At 39.9% G+C, this 24,400-nt stretch overlaps 1 protein-coding gene and 1 long non-coding RNA gene across 6 annotated transcripts in view; one reads left to right on the top strand and one right to left on the bottom strand.

Annotated features, from left to right (window-relative positions):
• The window catches only part of tesk1b (testis associated actin remodelling kinase 1b), a 177,051-nt gene that overhangs the window by 136,354 nt on the left and 16,297 nt on the right, over positions 1–24,400 (top strand). For all 5 annotated transcript variants that reach the window (XM_068029189.1, XM_068029186.1, XM_068029188.1 and 2 more), the window contains one exon: positions 24,149–24,235. In XM_068029189.1, coding sequence (XP_067885290.1) covers positions 24,149–24,235 — 87 coding nt within the window. The remainder of the gene's footprint in view (positions 1–24,148; positions 24,236–24,400) is intronic.
• The window catches only part of LOC137368909 (uncharacterized), a 111,350-nt gene that overhangs the window by 77,467 nt on the left and 9,483 nt on the right, over positions 1–24,400 (bottom strand). The gene's annotated exons all lie outside the window — the stretch shown is intronic.

Raw genomic sequence — 24,400 nt, 5'->3', positions numbered from 1 at the left:
TATCTTCAAGAATACAGCTCACTGTCTTTATCCATCTTGACTAATACAGCTCACCGTCTTTATACATCTTCAAGAATACAGCTCACCGTCTTCATCCATCTTCAATAATACAGCTCACTGTCTTTATCCAACTTCAATAATACAGCTCACCGTCTTTATCCATCTTCAATAATACAGCTCACCGTCTTTATCCAACTTCAATAATACAGCTCACTGTCTTTATCCAACCTCAATAATACAGCTCACTGTCTTTATCCAACTTCAATAATACAACTCACCGTCTTTATCCAACTTCAATAATACAGCTCACCGTCTTTATCCAACTTCAATAATACAGCTCACCGTCTTTATCCAACTTCAATAATACAACTCACCGTCTTTATCCAACTTCAATAATACAGCTCACCGTCTTTATCCATCTTCAATAATACAGCTCACTGTCTTTATTCAACTTCAATAAGACAGCTCACTGTCTTCATCCATCTTCAATAATACAGCTCACCGTCTTTATACATCTTCAAGAATACAGCTCACCGTCTTTATACATCTTCAATAATACAGCTCACCGTCTTTATCCAACTTCAATAATACAACTCACCGTCTTTATACATCTTCAAGAATACAGCTCACCGTCTTTATACATCTTCAATAATACAGCTCACCGTCTTTATCCAACTTCAATAATACAACTCACCGTCTTTATACATCTTCAATAATACAGCTCACCGTCTTTATCCAACTTCAATAATACAACTCACCGTCTTTATACATCTTCAATAATACAGCTCACCGTCTTTATCCAACTTCAATAATACAGCTCACTGTCTTTATACATCTTCAATAATACAGCTCACCGTCTTTATACATCTTCAATAATACAGCTCACCGTCTTAATCCAACTTCAATAATACAACTCACTGTCTTTATCCATCTTCAATAATACAGCTCACTGTCTTTATACATCTTAAATAATACAACTCACCGTCTTTATACATCTTCAAGAATACAGCTCACCGTCTTTATCCAACTTCAATAATACAACTCACCGTCTTTATCCAACTTCAATAATACAGCTCACCGTCTTTATCCAACTTCAATAATACAACTCACCGTCTTTATCCAACTTCAATAATACAACTCACCGTCTTTATCCAACTTCAATAATACAACTCACCGTCTTTATCCAACTTCAATAATACAACTCACCGTCTTTATCCAACTTCAATAATACAGCTCACCGTCTTTATCCAACTTCAATAATACAACTCACCGTCTTTATCCAACTTCAATAATACAACTCACCGTCTTTATCCAACTTCAATAATACAGCTCACCGTCTTTATCCAACTTCAATAATACAACTCATCGTCTTTATCCAACCTCAATAATACAGCTCACCGTCTTTATCCAACTTCAATAATACAGCTCACCGTCTTTATCCAACTTCAATAATACAACTCACCGTCTTTATCCAACCTCAATAATACAGCTCACTGTCTTTATCCAACTTCAATAATACAACTCACCGTCTTTATCCAACTTCAATAATACAACTCACCGTCTTTATCCAACTTCAATAATACAGCTCACCGTCTTTATCCAACTTCAATAATACAGCTCACCGTCTTTATCCAACTTCAATAATACAACTCACCGTCTTTATCCAACTTCAATAATACAGCTCACCGTCTTTATCCAACTTCAATAATACAGCTCACCGTCTTTATCCAACTTCAATAATACAGCTCACCGTCTTTATCCAACTTCAATAATACAGCTCACCGTCTTTATCCAACTTCAATAATACAGCTCACCGTCTTTATCCAACTTCAATAATACAGCTCACTGTCTTTATACATCTTCAATAATACAACTCACCGTCTTTATACATCTTCAAGAATACAGCTCACCGTCTTTATCCAACTTCAATAATACAACTCACCGTCTTTATCCAACTTCAATAATACAGCTCACCGTCTTTATCCAACTTCAATAATACAGCTCACCGTCTTTATCCAACTTCAATAATACAGCTCACCGTCTTTATCCAACTTCAATAATACAGCTCACCGTCTTTATCCAACTTCAATAATACAACTCACCGTCTTTATCCAACTTCAATAATACAACTCACCGTCTTTATCCAACTTCAATAATACAGCTCACCGTCTTTATCCAACTTCAATAATACAACTCACCGTCTTTATCCAACTTCAATAATACAGCTCACTGTCTTCATCCAACTTCAATAAGACAGCTCACGATCTTTATCCATCTTCAAGAATACAGCTCACCGTCTTTATCCAACTTCAATAATACAGCTCACTGTCTTTATCCAACTTCAATAATACAGCTCACCTTCTTTATCCATCTTCAATAATACAGCTCACTGTCTTTATCCATCTTCAATAATACAGCTCACCGTCTTTATCCAACTTCAATAATACAGCTCACTGTCTTTATCTATCTTCAATAATACAGCTCACTGTCTTTATCCAACTTCAATAATACAGCTCACTGTCTTTATACATCTTCAATAATACAGCTCACTGTCTTTATCCATCTTCAATAATACAGCTCACCGTCTTTATCCATCTTCTATACAGCTCACTGTGTTCATCCATCTTCAATAATACAGCTCACTGTCTTTATCCATCTTCAATAATACAGCTCACCGTCTTTATCCAACTTCAATAATACAGCTCACTGTCTTTATCTATCTTCAATAATACAGCTCACTGTCTTTATCCAACTTCAATAATACAGCTCACCTTCTTTATCCATCTTCAATAATACAGCTCACTGTCTTTAGCCATCTTCAATAAAACAGCTCACCGTCTTTATCCATCTTCAATAATACAGCTCACTGTCTTTATCTATCTTCAATCATACAGCTCACCGTCTTTATCCAACTTCAATAATACAGCTCACTGTCTTTATCCATCTTCAATAATACAGCTCACCTTCTTTATCCATCTTCAATAATACAGCTCACTGTCTTTAGCCATCTTCAATAATACAGCTCACCGTCTTTATCCATCTTCAATAATACAGCTCACCGTATTGATTCAACTTCAAGAATACAACTCACCGTCTTCATCCATCTTCAATAATACAGCTCACCGTATTGATTCAACTTCAATAATACAGCTCACCGTCTTTATCCATCTTCAATAATACAGCTCACCGTATTGATCCAACTTCAATAATACAGCTCACTGTCCATCTTCAATAATACAGCTCACTGTCCATCTTCAATAATACAGCTCACCGTTTTTATCCATCTTCAAGAATACAGCTCACCGTCTTTATCCATCTTCTATAATACAGCTCACTGTCCATCTTCAATAATACAGCTCACTGTCCATCTTCAATAATACAGCTCACCGTTTTTATCCATCTTCAAGAATACAGCTCACCGTCTTTATCCATCTTCTATACAGCTCACTGTGTTCATCCATCTTCAATAATACAGCTCACCGTTTTTATCCATCTTCAATAATACAGCTCACCGTCTTTATCCATCTTAAATAATACAGCTCACCGTCTTCATCCATCTTCAATGAGACAGCTCACTGTCTTTATCCAACTTCAATGAGACAGCTCACCGTCTTCATCCATCTTCAATAATACAGCTCACTGTCTTTATCCATCTTCAATAATACAGCTCACTGTCTTTCTCCAACTTCAATAATACAGCTCACTGTCTTTATCCATCTTCAATAATACAGCTCACCGTCTTCATCCATCTTCAATAATACAGCTCACCGTCTTTATCCATCTTCAATAATACAGCTCACTGTCTTTATCCAACTTCAATAATACAGCTCACCGTCTTTATACATCTTCAATAATACAGCTCACCGTCTTCATCCATCTTCAATAATACAGCTCACTGTCTTTATCCAACTTCAATAATACAGCTCACCGTCTTTATACATCTTCAATAATACAGCTCACTGTCTTTATCCAACTTCAATAATACAGCTCACTGTCTTTATCCATCTTCAATAATACAGCTCACCGTCTTTAGCCATCTTCAATAATACAGCTCACCGTCTTCATCCATCTTCAATAATACAGCTCACCTTCGTTATCCATCTTCAAGAAGACAGCTCACTGTCTTTATCCATCTTCAAGAAGACAGCTCACTGTCTTTATCCATCTTCAATAATACAGCTCACCGTCTTCATCCATCTTCAAGAATACAGCTCACAGTCTTTATATATCTTCAAGAATACAGCTCACTGTCTTTATCCATCTTGACTAATACAGCTCACCGTCTTTATACATCTTCAAGAATACAGCTCACCGTCTTCATCCATCTTCAATAATACAGCTCACTGTCTTTATCCAACTTCAATAATACAGCTCACCGTCTTTATCCATCTTCAATAATACAGCTCACCGTCTTTATCCAACTTCAATAATACAGCTCACTGTCTTTATCCAACCTCAATAATACAGCTCACTGTCTTTATCCAACTTCAATAATACAACTCACCGTCTTTATCCAACTTCAATAATACAGCTCACCGTCTTTATCCAACTTCAATAATACAGCTCACCGTCTTTATCCAACTTCAATAATACAACTCACCGTCTTTATCCAACTTCAATAATACAGCTCACCGTCTTTATCCATCTTCAATAATACAGCTCACCGTCTTTAGCCATCTTCAATAATACAGCTCACCGTCTTCATCCATCTTCAATAATACAGCTCACCTTCGTTATCCATCTTCAAGAAGACAGCTCACTGTCTTTATCCATCTTCAAGAAGACAGCTCACTGTCTTTATCCATCTTCAATAATACAGCTCACCGTCTTCATCCATCTTCAAGAATACAGCTCACAGTCTTTATATATCTTCAAGAATACAGCTCACTGTCTTTATCCATCTTGACTAATACAGCTCACCGTCTTTATACATCTTCAAGAATACAGCTCACCGTCTTCATCCATCTTCAATAATACAGCTCACTGTCTTTATCCAACTTCAATAATACAGCTCACCGTCTTTATCCATCTTCAATAATACAGCTCACCGTCTTTATCCAACTTCAATAATACAGCTCACTGTCTTTATCCAACCTCAATAATACAGCTCACTGTCTTTATCCAACTTCAATAATACAACTCACCGTCTTTATCCAACTTCAATAATACAGCTCACCGTCTTTATCCAACTTCAATAATACAGCTCACCGTCTTTATCCAACTTCAATAATACAACTCACCGTCTTTATCCAACTTCAATAATACAGCTCACCGTCTTTATCCATCTTCAATAATACAGCTCACTGTCTTTATTCAACTTCAATAAGACAGCTCACTGTCTTCATCCATCTTCAATAATACAGCTCACCGTCTTTATACATCTTCAAGAATACAGCTCACCGTCTTTATACATCTTCAATAATACAGCTCACCGTCTTTATCCAACTTCAATAATACAACTCACCGTCTTTATACATCTTCAAGAATACAGCTCACCGTCTTTATACATCTTCAATAATACAGCTCACCGTCTTTATCCAACTTCAATAATACAACTCACCGTCTTTATACATCTTCAATAATACAGCTCACCGTCTTTATCCAACTTCAATAATACAACTCACCGTCTTTATACATCTTCAATAATACAGCTCACCGTCTTTATCCAACTTCAATAATACAGCTCACTGTCTTTATACATCTTCAATAATACAGCTCACCGTCTTTATACATCTTCAATAATACAGCTCACCGTCTTAATCCAACTTCAATAATACAACTCACTGTCTTTATCCATCTTCAATAATACAGCTCACTGTCTTTATACATCTTAAATAATACAACTCACCGTCTTTATACATCTTCAAGAATACAGCTCACCGTCTTTATCCAACTTCAATAATACAACTCACCGTCTTTATCCAACTTCAATAATACAGCTCACCGTCTTTATCCAACTTCAATAATACAACTCACCGTCTTTATCCAACTTCAATAATACAACTCACCGTCTTTATCCAACTTCAATAATACAACTCACCGTCTTTATCCAACTTCAATAATACAACTCACCGTCTTTATCCAACTTCAATAATACAGCTCACCGTCTTTATCCAACTTCAATAATACAACTCACCGTCTTTATCCAACTTCAATAATACAACTCACCGTCTTTATCCAACTTCAATAATACAGCTCACCGTCTTTATCCAACTTCAATAATACAACTCATCGTCTTTATCCAACCTCAATAATACAGCTCACCGTCTTTATCCAACTTCAATAATACAGCTCACCGTCTTTATCCAACTTCAATAATACAACTCACCGTCTTTATCCAACCTCAATAATACAGCTCACTGTCTTTATCCAACTTCAATAATACAACTCACCGTCTTTATCCAACTTCAATAATACAACTCACCGTCTTTATCCAACTTCAATAATACAGCTCACCGTCTTTATCCAACTTCAATAATACAGCTCACCGTCTTTATCCAACTTCAATAATACAACTCACCGTCTTTATCCAACTTCAATAATACAGCTCACCGTCTTTATCCAACTTCAATAATACAGCTCACCGTCTTTATCCAACTTCAATAATACAGCTCACCGTCTTTATCCAACTTCAATAATACAGCTCACCGTCTTTATCCAACTTCAATAATACAGCTCACCGTCTTTATCCAACTTCAATAATACAGCTCACTGTCTTTATACATCTTCAATAATACAACTCACCGTCTTTATACATCTTCAAGAATACAGCTCACCGTCTTTATCCAACTTCAATAATACAACTCACCGTCTTTATCCAACTTCAATAATACAGCTCACCGTCTTTATCCAACTTCAATAATACAGCTCACCGTCTTTATCCAACTTCAATAATACAGCTCACCGTCTTTATCCAACTTCAATAATACAGCTCACCGTCTTTATCCAACTTCAATAATACAACTCACCGTCTTTATCCAACTTCAATAATACAACTCACCGTCTTTATCCAACTTCAATAATACAGCTCACCGTCTTTATCCAACTTCAATAATACAACTCACCGTCTTTATCCAACTTCAATAATACAGCTCACTGTCTTTATCCAACTTCAATAATACAACTCACCGTCTTTATCCAACTTCAATAATACAACTCACCGTCTTTATCCAACTTCAATAATACAGCTCACCGTCTTTATCCAACTTCAATAATACAACTCACCGTCTTTATCCAACTTCAATAATACAGCTCACCGTCTTTATCCAACTTCAATAATACAACTCATCGTCTTTATCCAACCTCAATAATACAGCTCACCGTCTTTATCCAACTTCAATAATACAGCTCACCGTCTTTATCCAACTTCAATAATACAACTCACCGTCTTTATCCAACCTCAATAATACAGCTCACTGTCTTTATCCAACTTCAATAATACAACTCACCGTCTTTATCCAACTTCAATAATACAACTCACCATCTTTATCCAACTTCAATAATACAGCTCACCGTCTTTATCCAACTTCAATAATACAGCTCACCGTCTTTATCCAACTTCAATAATACAACTCACCGTCTTTATCCAACTTCAATAATACAGCTCACCGTCTTTATCCAACTTCAATAATACAGCTCACCGTCTTTATCCAACTTCAATAATACAGCTCACCGTCTTTATCCAACTTCAATAATACAACTCACCGTCTTTATCCAACTTCAATAATACAGCTCACCGTCTTTATCCAAGTTCAATAATACAGCTCACTGTCTTTATCCAACTTCAATAATACAACTCACCGTCTTTATCCAACCTCAATAATACTGCTCACCGTCTTTATCCAACTTCAATAATACAGCTCACTGTCTTTATCCAACTTCAATAATACAACTCACCGTCTTTATCCAACTTCAATAATACAGCTCACCGTCTTTATCCAAGTTCAATAATACAGCTCACTGTCTTTATCCAACTTCAATAATACAACTCACCGTCTTTATCCAACCTCAATAATACAGCTCACCGTCTTTATCCAACTTCAATAATACAGCTCACTGTCTTTATCCAACTTCAATAATACAACTCACTGTCTTTATCCAACTTCAATAATACAGCTCACCGTCTTTATCCAACTTCAATAATACAACTCACCGTCTTTATCCATCTTCAATAATACAGCTCACCGTCTTTATCCAACTTCAATAATACAGCTCACCGTCTTTATCCAACTTCAATAATACAGCTCACCGTCTTTATCCATCTTCAATAATACAGCTCACTGTCTTTATTCAACTTCAATAAGACAGCTCACTGTCTTCATCCATCTTCAATAATACAGCTCACCGTCTTTATCCATCTTCAATAATACAGATCACTGTCTTTATTCAACTTCAATAAGACAGCTCACTGTCTTCATCCATCTTCAATAATACAGCTCACCGTCTTTATCCAACTTCAATAATACAGCTCACCGTCTTTATCCATCTTCAATAAGACAGCTCACTGTCTTTATTCAACTTCAATAAGACAGCTCACCGTCTTTATCCAACTTCAATAATACAACTCACCGTCTTTATCCAACTTCAATAATACAGCTCACCATCTTTATCCATCTTCAATAATACAGCTCACCGTCTTTATCCAACTTCAATAATACAGCTCACCGTCTTTATCCATCTTCAATAATACAGCTCTCCATCTTTATCCAACTTCAATAATACAACTCACCGTCTTTATCCAACTTCAATAATACAGCTCACCATCTTTATCCATCTTCAATAATACAGCTCACCGTCTTTATCCAACTTCAATAATACAGCTCACCGTCTTTATCCATCTTCAATAATACAGCTCTCCGTCTTTATCCAACTTCAATAATACAACTCACCGTCTTTATCCAACTTCAATAATACAGCTCACTGTCTTCATCCATCTTCAATAATACAGCTCACCGTCTTTATCCAACTTCAATAATACAGCTCACCGTCTTTATCCATCTTCAATAATACAGCTCTCCGTTTTTATCCAACTTCAATAATACAACTCACCGTCTTTATCCAACTTCAATAATACAGCTCACCATCTTTATCCATCTTCAATAATACAGCTCACCGTCTTTATCCATCTTCAATAATACAGCTCACTGTCTTTATTCAACTTCAATAATACAGCTCACTGTCTTTATCCAACTTCAATAATACAGCTCACCGTCTTTATCCATCTTCAATAATACAACTCACTGTCTTTATTCAACTTCAATAATACAGCTCACTGTCTTTATCCAACTTCAATAATACAACTCACCGTCTTTATCCAACTTCAATAATACAGCTCACCGTCTTTATCCATCTTCAATAATACAGCTCACTGTCTTTATTCAACTTCAATAATACAGCTCACTGTCTTTATCCAACTTCAATAATACAGCTCACCGTCTTTATCCATCTTCAATAATACAACTCACTGTCTTTATTCAACTTCAATAATACAGCTCACTGTCTTTATCCAACTTCAATAATACAGCTCACCGTCTTCATCCATCTTCAATAATACAGCTCACCGTCTTTATCCAACTTCAATAATACAGCTCACCGTCTTTATCCATCTTCAATAATACAGCTCACTGTCTTTATTCAACTTCAATAAGACAGCTCACTGTCTTCATCCATCTTCAATAATACAGCTCACCGTCTTTATCCAACTTCAATAATACAGCTCACCGTCTTTATCCATCTTCAATAATACAGCTCACTGTCTTTATCCAACTTCAATAATACAGCTCACCGTCTTTATCCATCTTCAATAATACAGCTCACCGTCTTTATCCATCTTCAATAATACAGCTCACTGTCTTTATTCAACTTCAATAATACAACTCACCGTCTTTATCCAACTTCAATAATACAGCTCACCGTCTTTATCCATCTTCAATAATACAGCTCACTGTCTTTATTCAACTTCAATAATACAACTCACCGTCTTTATCCAACTTCAATAATACAACTCACCGTCTTTATCCAACTTCAATAATACAGCTCACCGTCTTTATCCAACTTCAATAATACAACTCACCGTCTTTATCCAACTTCAATAATACAACTCACCGTCTTTATACATCTTCAATAATACAACTCACCGTCTTTATCCATCTTCAATAATACAGCTCACCGTCTTTATCCATCTTCAATAATACAACTCACCGTCTTTATACATCTTCAATAATACAACTCACCGTCTTTATCCATCTTCAATAATACAGCTCACCGTCTTTATCCATCTTCAATAATACAACTCACCGTCTTTATACATCTTCAATAATACAACTCACCGTCTTTATCCAACTTCAATAATACAACTCACCGTCTTTATCCATCTTCAATAATACAACTCACCGTCTTTATCCATCTTCAATAATACAGCTCACCGTCTTTATCCATCTTCAATAATACAACTCACCGTCTTTATACATCTTCAATAATACAACTCACCGTCTTTATCCATCTTCAATAATACAGCTCACCGTCTTTATCCATCTTCAATAATACAACTCACCGTCTTTATACATCTTCAATAATACAACTCACCGTCTTTATCCATCTTCAATAATACAGCTCACCGTCTTTATCCATCTTCAATAATACAACTCACCGTCTTTATCCATCTTCAATAATACAGCTCACCGTCTTTATCCATCTTCAATAATACAACTCACCGTCTTTATCCAACTTCAATAATACAACTCACCGTCTTTATCCAACTTCAATAATACAACTCACCGTCTTTATACATCTTCAATAATACAACTCACCGTCTTTATCCATCTTCAATAATACAACTCACCGTCTTTATCCAACTTCAATAATACAGCTCACTGTCTTTATTCAACTTCAATAAGACAGCTCACTGTCTTTATCCAACTTCAATAATACAACTCACCGTCTTTATCCAACTTCAATAATACAGCTCACCGTCTTTATCCATCTTCAATAATACAGCTCACTGTCTTTATTCAACTTCAATAAGACAGCTCACTGTCTTCATCCATCTTCAATAATACAGCTCACCGTCTTTATCCAACTTCAATAATACAGCTCACCGTCTTTATCCATCTTCAATCATACAGCTCACCGTCTTTATCCAACTTCAATAATACAGCTCACCGTCTTTATCCAACTTCAATAATACAGCTCACCGTCTTTATACATCTTCAATAATACAACTCACCGTCTTTATCCAACTTCAATAATACAGCTCACCGTCTTTATCCATCTTCAATCATACAGCTCACCGTCTTTATCCAACTTCAATCATACAGCTCACCGTCTTTATCCATCTTCAATAATACAACTCACTGTCTTCATCCATCTTCAATAATACAGCTCACCGTCTTTATCCATCTTCAATAATACAGCTCACCGTCTTTATCCAACTTCAATAAAACAGCTCACCGTCTTTATCCATCTTCAATAATACAGCTCACTGTCTTTATTCAACTTCAATAAGACAGCTCACTGTCTTCATCCATCTTCAATAATACAGCTCACCGTCTTTATCCAACTTCAATAATACAGCTCACCGTCTTTATACATCTTCAATAATACAACTCACCGTCTTTATACATCTTCAATAATACAACTCACCGTCTTTATCCAACTTCAATAATACAGCTCACCGTCTTTATCCATCTTCAATAATACAGCTCACCGTCTTTATCCAACTTCAATAATACAGCTCACCGTCTTTATACATCTTCAATAATACAACTCACCGTCTTTATACATCTTCAATAATACAACTCACCGTCTTTATCCAACTTCAATAATACAGCTCACCGTCTTTATCCATCTTCAATAATACAGCTCACCGTCTTTATCCAACTTCAATAATACAGCTCACCGTCTTTATCCAACTTCAATAATACAACTCACCGTCTTTATACATCTTCAATAATACAACTCACCGTCTTTATCCATCTTCAATCATACAGCTCACTGTCTTTATTCAACTTCAATAAGACAGCTCACTGTCTTCATCCATCTTCAATAATACAGCTCACCGTCTTTATCCAACTTCAATAATACAGCTCACCGTCTTTATCCAACTTCAATAATACAGCTCACTGTCTTTATCCAACTTCAATAATACAACTCACCGTCTTTATCCAACTTCAATAATACAGCTCACCGTCTTTATCCATCTTCAATAATACAGCTCACCGTCTTTATCCAACTTCAATAAAACAGCTCACCGTCTTTATCCATCTTCAATAATACAGCTCACTGTCTTTATTCAACTTCAATAAGACAGCTCACTGTCTTCATCCATCTTCAATAATACAGCTCACCGTCTTTATCCAACTTCAATAATACAGCTCACCGTCTTTATCCATCTTCAATAATACAGCTCACCGTCTTTATCCAACTTCAATAATACAGCTCACCGTCTTTATCCATCTTCAATAATACAGCTCACTGTCTTTATTCAACTTCAATAATACAGCTCACTGTCTTCATCCATCTTCAATAATACAGCTCACCGTCTTCATCCATCTTCAATAATACAGCTCACTGTCTTTATTCAACTTCAATAATACAGCTCACTGTCTTTATCCATCTTCAATAATGCAGCTCACTGTCTTCATCCATCTTCAATAATACAGCTCACCGTCTTCATCCATCTTCAATAATACAGCTGACTGTCTTTATCCATCTTCAATAATACAGCTCACTGTCTTTATCCATCTTCAATAATACAGCTCACCGTCTTCAACCATCTTCAATAATACAGCTGACTGTCTTTATCCATCTTCAATAATACAGCTCACTGTCTTTATCCATCTTCAATAATACAGCTCACCGTCTTCAGCCATCTTCAATAATACAGCTCACTGTCTTTATCCATCTTCAATAATACAGCTCACCGTCTTCAACCATCTTCAATAATACAGCTCACTGTCTTTATCCATCTTCAATAATACAGCTCACCGTCTTCAACCATCTTCAATAATACAGCTGACTGTCTTTATCCATCTTCAATAATACAGCTCACTGTCTTTATCCATCTTCAATAATACAGCTCAGTCCATCTTCAATAATACAGATCACTTTCTTTATCCATCTTCAATAATACAGCTCACTGTCTTTATCCAACTTCAATAATACAGCTCACTGTCTTTATCCAACTTCAATAATACAACTCACCGTCTTTATCCAACTTCAATAATACAGCTCACCGTCTTTATCCATCTTCAATAATACAGCTCACCGTCTTTATCCAACTTCAATAAAACAGCTCACCATCTTTATCCATCTTCAATAATACAGCTCACTGTCTTTATTCAACTTCAATAAGACAGCTCACTGTCTTCATCCATCTTCAATAATACAGCTCACCGTCTTTATCCAACTTCAATAATACAGCTCACTGTCTTTATCCATCTTCAATAATACAGCTCACCGTCTTTATCCAACTTCAATAATACAGCTCACTGTCTTTATTCAACTTCAATAATACAGCTCACTGTCTTCATCCATCTTCAATAATACAGCTCACCGTCTTTATCCAACTTCAATAATACAGCTCACCGTCTTTATCCATCTTCAATAATACAGCTCACCGTCTTTATCCAACTTCAATAATACAGCTCACTGTCTTTATTCAACTTCAATAATACAGCTCACTGTCTTCATCCATCTTCAATAATACAGCTCACCGTCTTCATCCATCTTCAATAATACAGCTCACTGTCTTTATTCAACTTCAATAATACAGCTCACTGTCTTTATCCATCTTCAATAATGCAGCTCACTGTCTTCATCCATCTTCAATAATACAGCTCACCGTCTTCATCCATCTTCAATAATACAGCTGACTGTCTTTATCCATCTTCAATAATACAGCTCACTGTCTTTATCCATCTTCAATAATACAGCTCACCGTCTTCATCCATCTTCAATAATACAGCTGACTGTCTTTATCCATCTTCAATAATACAGCTCACTGTCTTTATCCATCTTCAATAATACAGCTCACCGTCTTCAGCCATCTTCAATAATACAGCTCTCTGTCTTTATCCATCTTCAATAATACAGCTCACTGTCCATCTTCAATAATACAGATCACTTTCTTTATCCATCTTCAATAATACAGCTCACTGTCTTTATCCATCTTCAATAATTCAGCTCACCATCTTTATCCATCTTCAATAATACAGCTCACTGTCTTTATCCATCAGGCAATGAGTTCCAGACCCCCACACTCTCTGGGTGAAAAAAATTACTCCTCAGCTCCCCTCTAATCTTTCTGCTAATTTATTGAGATGTATGACTACTGGTGATTGACCTCCCTGCTGAGGGAAATAGGACCTGCCTATCCACTGAGTCTAGGCCCAACCAATAATTTTATACACCTCAATTAAATCTCCACTCGGCCTGCTCTGTTACAAAGAAAACAATAGGCCTATCCAATCTATTCTCATCGCTAAAATTATCTGTTTTTCGCAACCTACTTGTAAATCGTTTCTCTACCCTCTCCAGTGCAATCACATCCTTCCTGTAATGCAGTAACCAGACTGGGAGGCGGGGGCGCAGTGGTATTGTCACTAAACTAGTAATCCAGAGCCCCTGGATAATGCTTTGGAGACATGGAGTCAAATTCCACCATGACAGATGGTGGAATTTGAATTCAAGTAATAAATCTTGATCTATGAAACCATTGTCAATTGTTGTAAAAACCCATCTGGTTCACTAATGTCTTTTAGGGAAGGAAATCTGCTATCCTTACCTGGTCTTACCTTACCTGGACTCCAGTCCCACAGCAATGTGGTTGACTCGTAACTGCCATCTGAAATGGCCTTGTAAGCCACTCAGTTGTATCAAACCACTACAAAGTCTAAGAAACGGAATCAAACTGGACGGACCACCTGGCATCGAACAAGGCACCGGAAACGACATGGGCAAACCCAGCCCTGTCGACCCTTCAAAGTCCTCCTTACTAACATCTGGGGGCTTGTGCCAAAATTGGGAGAGCTGTCCCACAGACTCGTCAAAGAACAGCTTGACATAGTCATACACACGGAATCACGTGTTACAGATAATGTCCAGACACCACCACCACCATCCCAGGGTATGTCCTGCCACCGGCTGGACAGACCCACCAGAGGTGGCAGCACAGTGGTATACAATCGGAATGAAGTTTCCCTGGGTGACTTAAACATTGACTCTTGACCTGATGAAGTCCATGCAATCAGGTCAAACATGGGCAAGGAAACATCCTGATTACCACCAACTGCCCCCAGCTCGGCTGATGAATCCGTTCAACACCAATTGGAAGAAGCACTAAGGGTAGCAAGAGCCCATAATATACTCTGCGTGAGGAACTTCAAAATCCATCACCAAGAGTGGCTCGGTAGCACCACCACTGGCCGAGTCCTATAGGACAGAGTTGCCAGACTGTGTCTGTAACAGGTGGTGAGGGAACCAACAAGAGGGAAAAACCTACTTGATCTCATCCTCACCAATCTACCTGTTGCAGATGCACCTGTCTGTGACAGCATTGGTAGGAGTGACCACCTGAGTCCTTGTGTAGACAAAGTCCCATCTTCACATTGAGGATATCCTCCATTGTGTTGTGTGGCACTACCACTGTGCTAAATGGGATAGATTTTGAATAGATCTCGCAACTCAAAACTGGACATCCATGAGGCACTGTGGGCCATCAGCTGCAGCAGAATTGCATTCAACCACAATCTGTAACCTCATAACCCGGCATATCCCCCACTCTACTATTACCATCAAGCCAGGGAACCAACCCTGGTTCAATGAAGAGTGTAGAAGGGCATGACAGGAGCAACACCAGGCATACCTAAAAATGAGGCTTCAACCTGGTGAGGCTACAACACAGGACTACCTGCGTGCCAAACAGTGGAAGCAGCATGCAATGGACAGAGCTAAACGATCCCACAACCAACAAATCAGATCTAAGCTCTGCAGTCCTGTTACATCCAGTCGTGAATGGTGGTGGACAATTAAACAACTAACAAGAGGAGGAGGCTCCACAAATATCCCCATCCTCAACAATGGGGGAGCCCAGCACATCAATGCAAAAGACAAGGCTGAAGCATTTGCATCCATCTTCAGCCAGAAGTGCCGAGTTGATGATCCATCTCGGCCTCCTCCTGATGTCCCCAGCATCACAGATGCCAGTCTTCAGCCAATCCGATTCACTCCACGTGATATCAAGAAAAGGCTGAAGGCACTGGATGCTGCAAAGGCAATGGGCCCTGCAACATTCTGGCAATAGTACTGAAGACTTGTGCTCCAGATATAGCCACGCCCATAGCCAAGTTGTTCCAGTAGAGCTACAACACTGGCATCTACCTGGCAACATGAAAAATTGCCCCGGTATGTCCTGTGCACAAAAAGCAGGACAATTCCGACCCGGCCAATTGCCACCCCATCAATCTACTCTCAATCATCAGTAAAGTGATGGAAGGTGTCCTCAACAGTGCTATCAAGCAGCACTTGCTCAGCAATAACCTGCTCACTGACGCTCAGTTTGGGTTCCGCCAAGGCCACTCAGCTCCTGACCTTATTACAGCCTTGGTCCAGACATGGACAAAAGAGCTGAACTCAAGAGGTGAGGTGAGAGTGACTGCTCTTGACATCAAGGAGCATTTTGAGTCTGGCATCAAGGAGCCTGAACAAAACTGGAGTCAATAGGAATCAGGGGAAAAACTCTCCGCTGGTTGGAGTCATTCCTAGCACAAAGGAAGATGGTTGTGGTTGTTGGAGGTCAATCATTTCAGTCCCAGGACATCACTGCAGGAATTCCTCAGGGTAGTGTCCTGGGCCCAAACATCTTCCCTCCATCATAAGGTCAGAAGTGGGGATGTTCGCTGATGATTGCACAATGTTCAGCACCATTCGCGACTCCTTAGATACTGAAGCAGCCCATGTCCAGATGCAGCAAGACCTGGACGACATCCAGACTTGGGCTGATAGATGGCAAGTAACATTCATAGATCATAGAAAGTTTAAGGCACAGAAAGAGGCCATTTGGCCCATCGTGTCTGTGCCAGCCGAAAAACGATCCACCTATTCTAATCCCATCTTCCAGCATTTGGTCCGTAGCCCTGCAGCTTACGGCATGTGAGGTGCACATCCAGATTCCTTTTGAATGATTTGAGGGTCTCTGCCTCAACTACCCTTTCAGGCAGTGAGTTCCAGACCATCACCACCCTCTGGGGAAAAAGTTTTTCCTCATCTCCCCTCTAATTTTTCTACCAATCACTTTAAGTCCATGTCCCCTCATCACTGACCTCTCTGCTAAGGTAAATAGACCCTTCACCTCCACTCCATGCAGGCCCCTCAAAAGCTTGTATATTTCAATCAGATCTCCCCTTAGCCTTCCCTGTTCCAAGGAGAACAACCCCAGCCTATCCAATCTTTCCTCATAGCTACATTTTTCCAGTCCTGGCAACATCCCCATAAATCTCCTCTGTACCCTCTCGAGTGCAATTACATCCTTTCTGTAATGAGGTGACCAGAAGTGCACACAGTATTCAAGTTGTGGCCTAACCACTCAGTTATACAGTTCCAGCATAACCTCCCTGATCTTGCATTCTATACCTTGGCTAATAAAGGAAAGGATTCCATATGCCTTCTTAACCACCTTATCAATCTGTCCTGCTATCTTCAGGGATCTGTGGACATTCACTCCAAGGTCCCTTACTTCCTCTACACTTCTCAGTATTTTCCATTAATTGTGTACTCCTTTGCCTTATTTGACCTCCCAAAATGCATCACCTCACACTTCTCCAAGTTGAATTCCATTTGCCACTTTTTGCCCATCTGACCAGACCATCAATATCTTCCTGCAGCCTACAGCGATTCCCCTCGCTATCTACCACACGGCCAATCTTTGTGTCATCCGCAAACTTCTTGATCATGCCCCTACGTTTACGTCCAGTTTCAAGATCCAGGCAATGGCCATCTCAAACAAGAGAGAATCTAACCATCTTCCCTGGACAGTCAATGGCATTACCATCGCTGAATCCCTCACTGTCAACATCCTGGGGGTATCCATTGACCAGAAGCTGAGCTGGGCCAGCCACAAAAATGCTGTAGCTATAACAGCAGGTCAGAGGCTGGGGAAAAAAAATTCTGCAGCGAGTAACTCACCTCCTATCTACCCAATGCCTGTCCACCATCTACAGGGCATGTCAGGAATATGGCGGAATATTCCCCACTTGCCTGGATGGCTGCAGCTCCAACAACACTCAAGAAGCTCAACACGATCCAGGACAAAGCAGCCTGCATGATTGGCACCCCATCCACCGCCTTCAACATTCACTTCCTTCACCACCGATGCACAGTGGCAGCAGTGTGTACAACCTACAAGATGCACTACAGCAACTTACCAAGGCTCCTTTGACAGCACCTTCCAAACACACAACCTCTACCACCTTGAAGGTCAAGGGCAGCAGATGCATGGGAACAACACCACCTGAAAGTTCCCCTCCAAGCCACACACCATCCTGACTTGGAACTATATCACCATTGCTTCACTGTCGCTGTGTCAAAATCCTGGAACTCCCTTCCTAACAGCACTGTGGGTGTACCTGCACCCCAAGGACTGCAGTGGTTCAAGAAGGCAGCTCTCCACCATCTTCTCAAGGGCAATTAGGGATGGGCAATAAATGCTGGCCTAGCTAGCAATGCCCACATCCCACGAACGAATAAAAAAAACAACAAAACACCGTACTCTAGCTGTGGCCTTACCAGTGTTTTATATAATTATAGCATAACCTCACTGCTCTTATATTCTATGCCGCGGCTGAAAAAAGAAAGTATTTTAATGCCTTCTTAACTACCTTATCTACCTGTCCTGCTACCTTCAGGGATTGGTGGACACAAACTCCGAGGTCCTTCTGCACGTCTCAGTATCCTGCCAATTACTGTGTATTCCCTTGCCTGGTTTGTCTTCCCCAAATGCATTACCTCACGCTTTTTAAATTTTTTTTTTATTTAGAGATACCGCACTGAAACAGGCCCTTCGGCCCACCAAGTCTGTGCCGACCAACAACCACCCATTTATACTAACCCTACAGTAATCCCATATTCCCTACCACCTACCTACACTAGGGGCAATTTACAATGGCCAATTTACCTATCAACCTGCAAGTCCCTGGCCGCAGGAGGAAACCGGAGCACCCAGTGAAAACCCACGCGGATTGAATTTCATTTGCCACTTTTCTGTCCACCTGACCAGTCCATTGATAGTTCTGGACTGCAGAAAACTTTCTTCCATACTATCAACCACATGGCCAATTTCTGCATCATCTACAAACTTCTTAAGCATACCTCCTACATGGTTTAAATCATTGATGTATACCACAAACAGCAAGGGCCTGAGTACTGAGCCCTGCAGAACCCCACTCCATCACAAAAACACCCATTGACCCTTTGCTTCCTGCCACTGGGCCAATTTTTGATCGCACTTGCCCTTTTTAATTTGATCCCATAGGCATTCATTTTTCTTACCAGTCAGCCATGTGGTACCTTGTCCATCAAAAGCTCTACCCTCATTGAGCCTCCTTGTTACCTCCTCAAAAAATTCAATCAAGTCAGTCAGACATGACCTTTGCTTAAAAAACCAAGCTGACTGACCTTGGTTAATCCGTGCCTTTCTAAATGATAATTTGTACTGTCTCTCAGAATTTTTTCCAATAATTTGTCTCCCAAAGCTAGACTGACTGGCCTGTAATTACACAACCTTTTCTTTCCTTTTTAAACGACAGTACTACATTAGGTTGATAGGTAAATTGGCCATTATAAATTGCCCCTAGTATAGGTAGGTGGTAGGGGAATTGAGGGAAGTTCGGGATGTGGTAGGAATATGGGATTAATGTAGGATTAGTATAAATGGGTGGTTGATGGTCGACACAGACTCGGTGGGCCGAAGGGCGTGTTTCAGTGCTGTATCTCTAAAATAAAAAATAAATTAGCAGTACTCTGACACCGCCAGAGTGGATTGGAAAATGATGGTCAGAGCCTCCACTCCCTTGCCCCTCGTAGCAGCCTGGGATACATTTCATCCGAGTCTTGTAATCAAAGATGCTAAACCCCTTAATATTTCCTGTCTCGCTATGTTTATACCATCCAATATTTCACACTCCTCCTCCTTAACTACAATGTCCACATGGTCCCCTTCTTTTGTGAAGACAGACACAAAGCATTTATTAAGAATGATGTCCATATCTTCTGCCTCCATACACAAGTTACCTTTTGGTCTCTAATCAGCCCTATTCTTTCCTTAGTTATCTTCTTGCTCTTTATGTATTTATAAAGCATTTTTGGGTCTTCCTTGATTTTATTTGCTCATTTATTTTCATGCCCTCTCTTTTCTTTCCTAATTTTCTTTTTAATATAATGAAGTGGAATTCTGGATAACATGCTCATCTCTGGAGTGGGACTCAGCTCTCAATCTTCAATAAAGTACCAATGAGCTGACACCTTAAGAAAGAAGAGCTGCAGAACTGTTTAAGAGTGTGAAGCAGGGAATTTACAGCAGGTGCAGTTGTCTCTCATGTACCTGCTTGTTTGTACTTTACATAAGGAATGCAGTGCTTGCCAATGCGATCCAGTTCTACGCCCTTTTTCTGGATTAAACCAGAAGTGTTATTTCCAATCTGGTGATGGGGTGAAGATTGGAGCTATTGGCGACAGTAACGTGGAATATTCACTCTGTATGAACAAGCACTGCATTCCTGCGCTACTCCTCTCCCATTGCCAATTATTTAAAAATATCCCTTCTGGTAAATACCTGCCTTGTGATTTGATTTTCAGACTTGGTTTATACTGCAAGGCAACCCTGACCCCTACACCGCCCTGTGAGATTGTTGGACAAGCCTGATTACTGCCTATGCCTTTGTGACAGGTTGCCAGCAGAGTTGTAGCTAAAACTACTTTCTCTTTGTATTTCTTTTAAGTGCCTCTTCCATGCTAGGAGACTGGAATACTCAGGGGTGTTTTAGAACAACCAGAGCCTGAAAGAAAGAGCTTACACTTATGTCGCTTCCTTCACAACATCTTCTTTGGCCTCCTTGTCTCAAGAGACAATGGGTAAGCGCCTAGAGGTGGTCAGTGGTTTGTGGAGCAGCGCCTGGAGTGGCTATAAAGGCCAATTCTACAGTGACAGACTCTTCCACAGCCCCTGCAGATAACACCAGGACATCTCAAAGTGCTTCACAGCCAATGAAGTACTTTTGAAATGCGATCACTATGGTAATGGAAATGCGGCAGCAGATTTGCACAAAGTCCCACAAATAGCAATGAGATAAATGAGTAGATTATGAGCATAGTGATGTTGGTTGAAGGATAAATATTGGCCAGGTCTCTGGGAGTAGTCCCCTGTTCTTCAAGTGCCATGGGATCTTTTATGTACACTTCAGAGGGCTCCCTCAATACTGCAGTGAAATGCCAAATGGATTATGTGCTTAAGTCTCTGACTTAAGCCCATCCTTTTGATGGGTCACTGCAGAGGGAGATTTACCCTGTATTTAACCCATTCTTGATCTGGGAGTGTTTGATGTTGTCATTGGGTGCTCAGTAAAACAATGTACCATTTCCCCAACAGTATTGCCTCAGGAGATCTTTTCTTCCCTATCAGCCTCTTGCCACTTTGTCAGTACATTAATTTTGAAGGACTAGCCTGCGGCTGGGCTCCATACGCCATGAATTATTTAGACTGTGGTTATGTGCATCCTTTCTCTGCATTCAGTGGAGTCTTTGTTTAGGATTTGTGTGTATTCTAAGGTGATTATGATGGCTCACATAGAACAATGTTTGATGACGTGCGAGGGCCACATAAATTATTTACATCACCTCATCAGAAACCACCCATTAGTGCGGCTAGTTCCTGCCTAGGGGATGGACTTGTGGCAAGACAGTGAGACACTGTTGGGTGGGTCACAGGTTATCCTAACTTTGGAGGCATATGGGGGGCAGGAAGAAAGACTTGCATTTTCCATTTATTACTTCACACACAAAATTGAGAGATTCAGCAGCCATTTTGCGACAAGGCAAGATTCCCACAAAGAGCAATGTAATGAATGAGCACCTTAGTCTGTGTTTTGGTTCAGGGAAGAATCGCCCAGAATGTCAAACAGCCCTCGCTCTTTTCTTCAAGGAGCAGCTGATGTTGCTCCATGAGAACTGTGGAGTCCTACATGAACCTCGATTAAAGTTGAATATGAATGGAAGAAAACAGTAGCCTTTTCTGATTGCAAGATAATTATAGACAAGGAAGGCCATACGGCCTATCTTAATTCATCAATCCAGAGAAATCGTCTTATCCTCCCTTTGTGTTGATCAATAGTTTCTTAAATGATCTGGGTTTTTTCCTCCATAACTCCATCTGGAAGTTTATTCGAAATGCCCATTACTCTTTGAGAATAAGAATTTCCTGATATCAGTCCTAAAAGTTTCCTTCTCTAATTTGAATGTGCACCCTCTAGTTCTACTCTCACGTGCACTGTAGTGAAAGTCAAGTCTGGTTGTGACAAATACATGAATGAGGGTCAGAGCAGGGGTGCAAGGGGCCAAGGCATATTTTGTAGATGGTCTTGATGTGGAAGTGAGGGATATGGATGAGGAAGGTATCTCTGAGCTCATTTATCCAGAAGCAATTTGCACTTCCCCCTAATCACAATATGTTGGTTTCTTAAATGATTCAAGGGTTTTTACCTCTGCGACCCTACCAAGAAGCCTTATCCAGTCACTGATCACTCATTATGTAATATTGGCACAGAACTTGCTTTTTGACGGTTTGACATCTCTATCGTCACGGTTCATCGCTGTGGAAAGGCGATCACAACTCTCTAGTCTTCCCAGCAGATGGTAGGGCAGGCCCCACAGCCTCCATACAAACACTGAACAATACAGGGACCACTGTGCCACCTGGTGATTTCAGTAAGTGCTGCAGAAATAGCACTCTGAATTGCATCCAGGCTGTAACAAGCAGTACCAGAGCTCACAGATACCTCAAAGGATCTCTAACCACAGCAACAGTCTTGCTTGTGGAGCTGGACAGTTGCAATCAACTCTTCCCGTCATCCACAGGGACAAAACAAAACAAATAGTCAGAAACAAGATGGCACAGTGGATCAGCACACGTCAGGAACCTGGGTTCAAATACAGCCTAGACTGTTAGCATGAAAGTCCCCTCTGCCTGCTGATGGTAAGTTTGGGCAATCTCAGTTCTTGGTGGACATTGGCCCAGTTTAAAATTCCTCCCTCTTCCTCGCTGTAACACTCTGCCAGAGATCCCACTGTTAGAGCTAGCGGGAGAGTTCCTACTCCACATTTTCAATGCATATATAATGGCATTATAAAATAAAGGATACAATTCTAAAGGGGGTGCAGGAGCAAAGGGACCTGGGGGTGTATTTGCATAAATCATTGAAGGTGTCAGGGCAGGTCGAGAAAGTGGTTAATAAAGCATGCAGGATCCTGGGCTTTATAAACAGGGGCATAGAGTACAAAAACAAGGAAGTTATGGTAAACCTTCATAAAAGGTTCGGCTTCAACTGGAGTATGGAGTTCAATTCTGGGCACCATACTTTCAGAAGGATGTTAAGGCATTGGAGAGGATGCAGAAAAGAGTCACGAGAATGGTTCCAGGGATGATGAGCTTCAGTGACAAAGATAGATTGTAGAAGCTGGGGCTATACTCTTTAAAGAAGATTAAGAGGAGATTTGATAGAGGTGTTCAAAATCATGAGGACAGTGTAGATAGGGAGAAACTGTTCCCACTGGCAGAGGAGACCGATTTAAGGTCATTGGCAGAAGAAACAATGGTGACATGAGGAAAAGCTTTTTTTATGCAGCAAGTGATTAGGATCTACAATGCACTGCCTTAGAGTGTGGTGGAGGCAGATTCAATCGAGGCTTTCAAAAGAGAACTGGATAATTGTCTGAAGAGAAAAAATTTGCAGGGCTACGGGGAAAAGGCAGGAGAGCATGACTAAATGACTTGCTGTAGCAGAGAGGCAGCATGGGCACGGCAGGCCGCATGGCCTCCTGTGCTGTAACCATTCTGTGATTCTAATGCAACATTCTAAAGTTTCTATTCTCCATTTGCCTTCAGAACTTTGGCCTAGATGTGAATACTTTCCAGACAATGGTGGGAGACTGTCCGTCTTTATTCCTGGATTTGGCTGTCCACTGCTGTGTTGTGAGTTTCAAATGAAGTTTGCATAGTGACTCTTTGCCTTACCCGGTGTTTGAAAGTTTTTACCATCTGAGAACTTACAACTGTTATGTCAAATGATGTTGGGGTATCCTGTGATCCACAGTTTACAAGATGGCATGTATAACTCAGGACAATTCTGTAGACCAT

This window comes from Heterodontus francisci, chromosome 4 (assembly GCF_036365525.1).
Source record: "Heterodontus francisci isolate sHetFra1 chromosome 4, sHetFra1.hap1, whole genome shotgun sequence".
Lineage (NCBI taxonomy): Eukaryota > Metazoa > Chordata > Chondrichthyes > Heterodontiformes > Heterodontidae > Heterodontus > Heterodontus francisci.
Note: the sequence above shows the minus strand (reverse complement) of the source record. Positions and strands in the feature narration are given on the sequence as shown.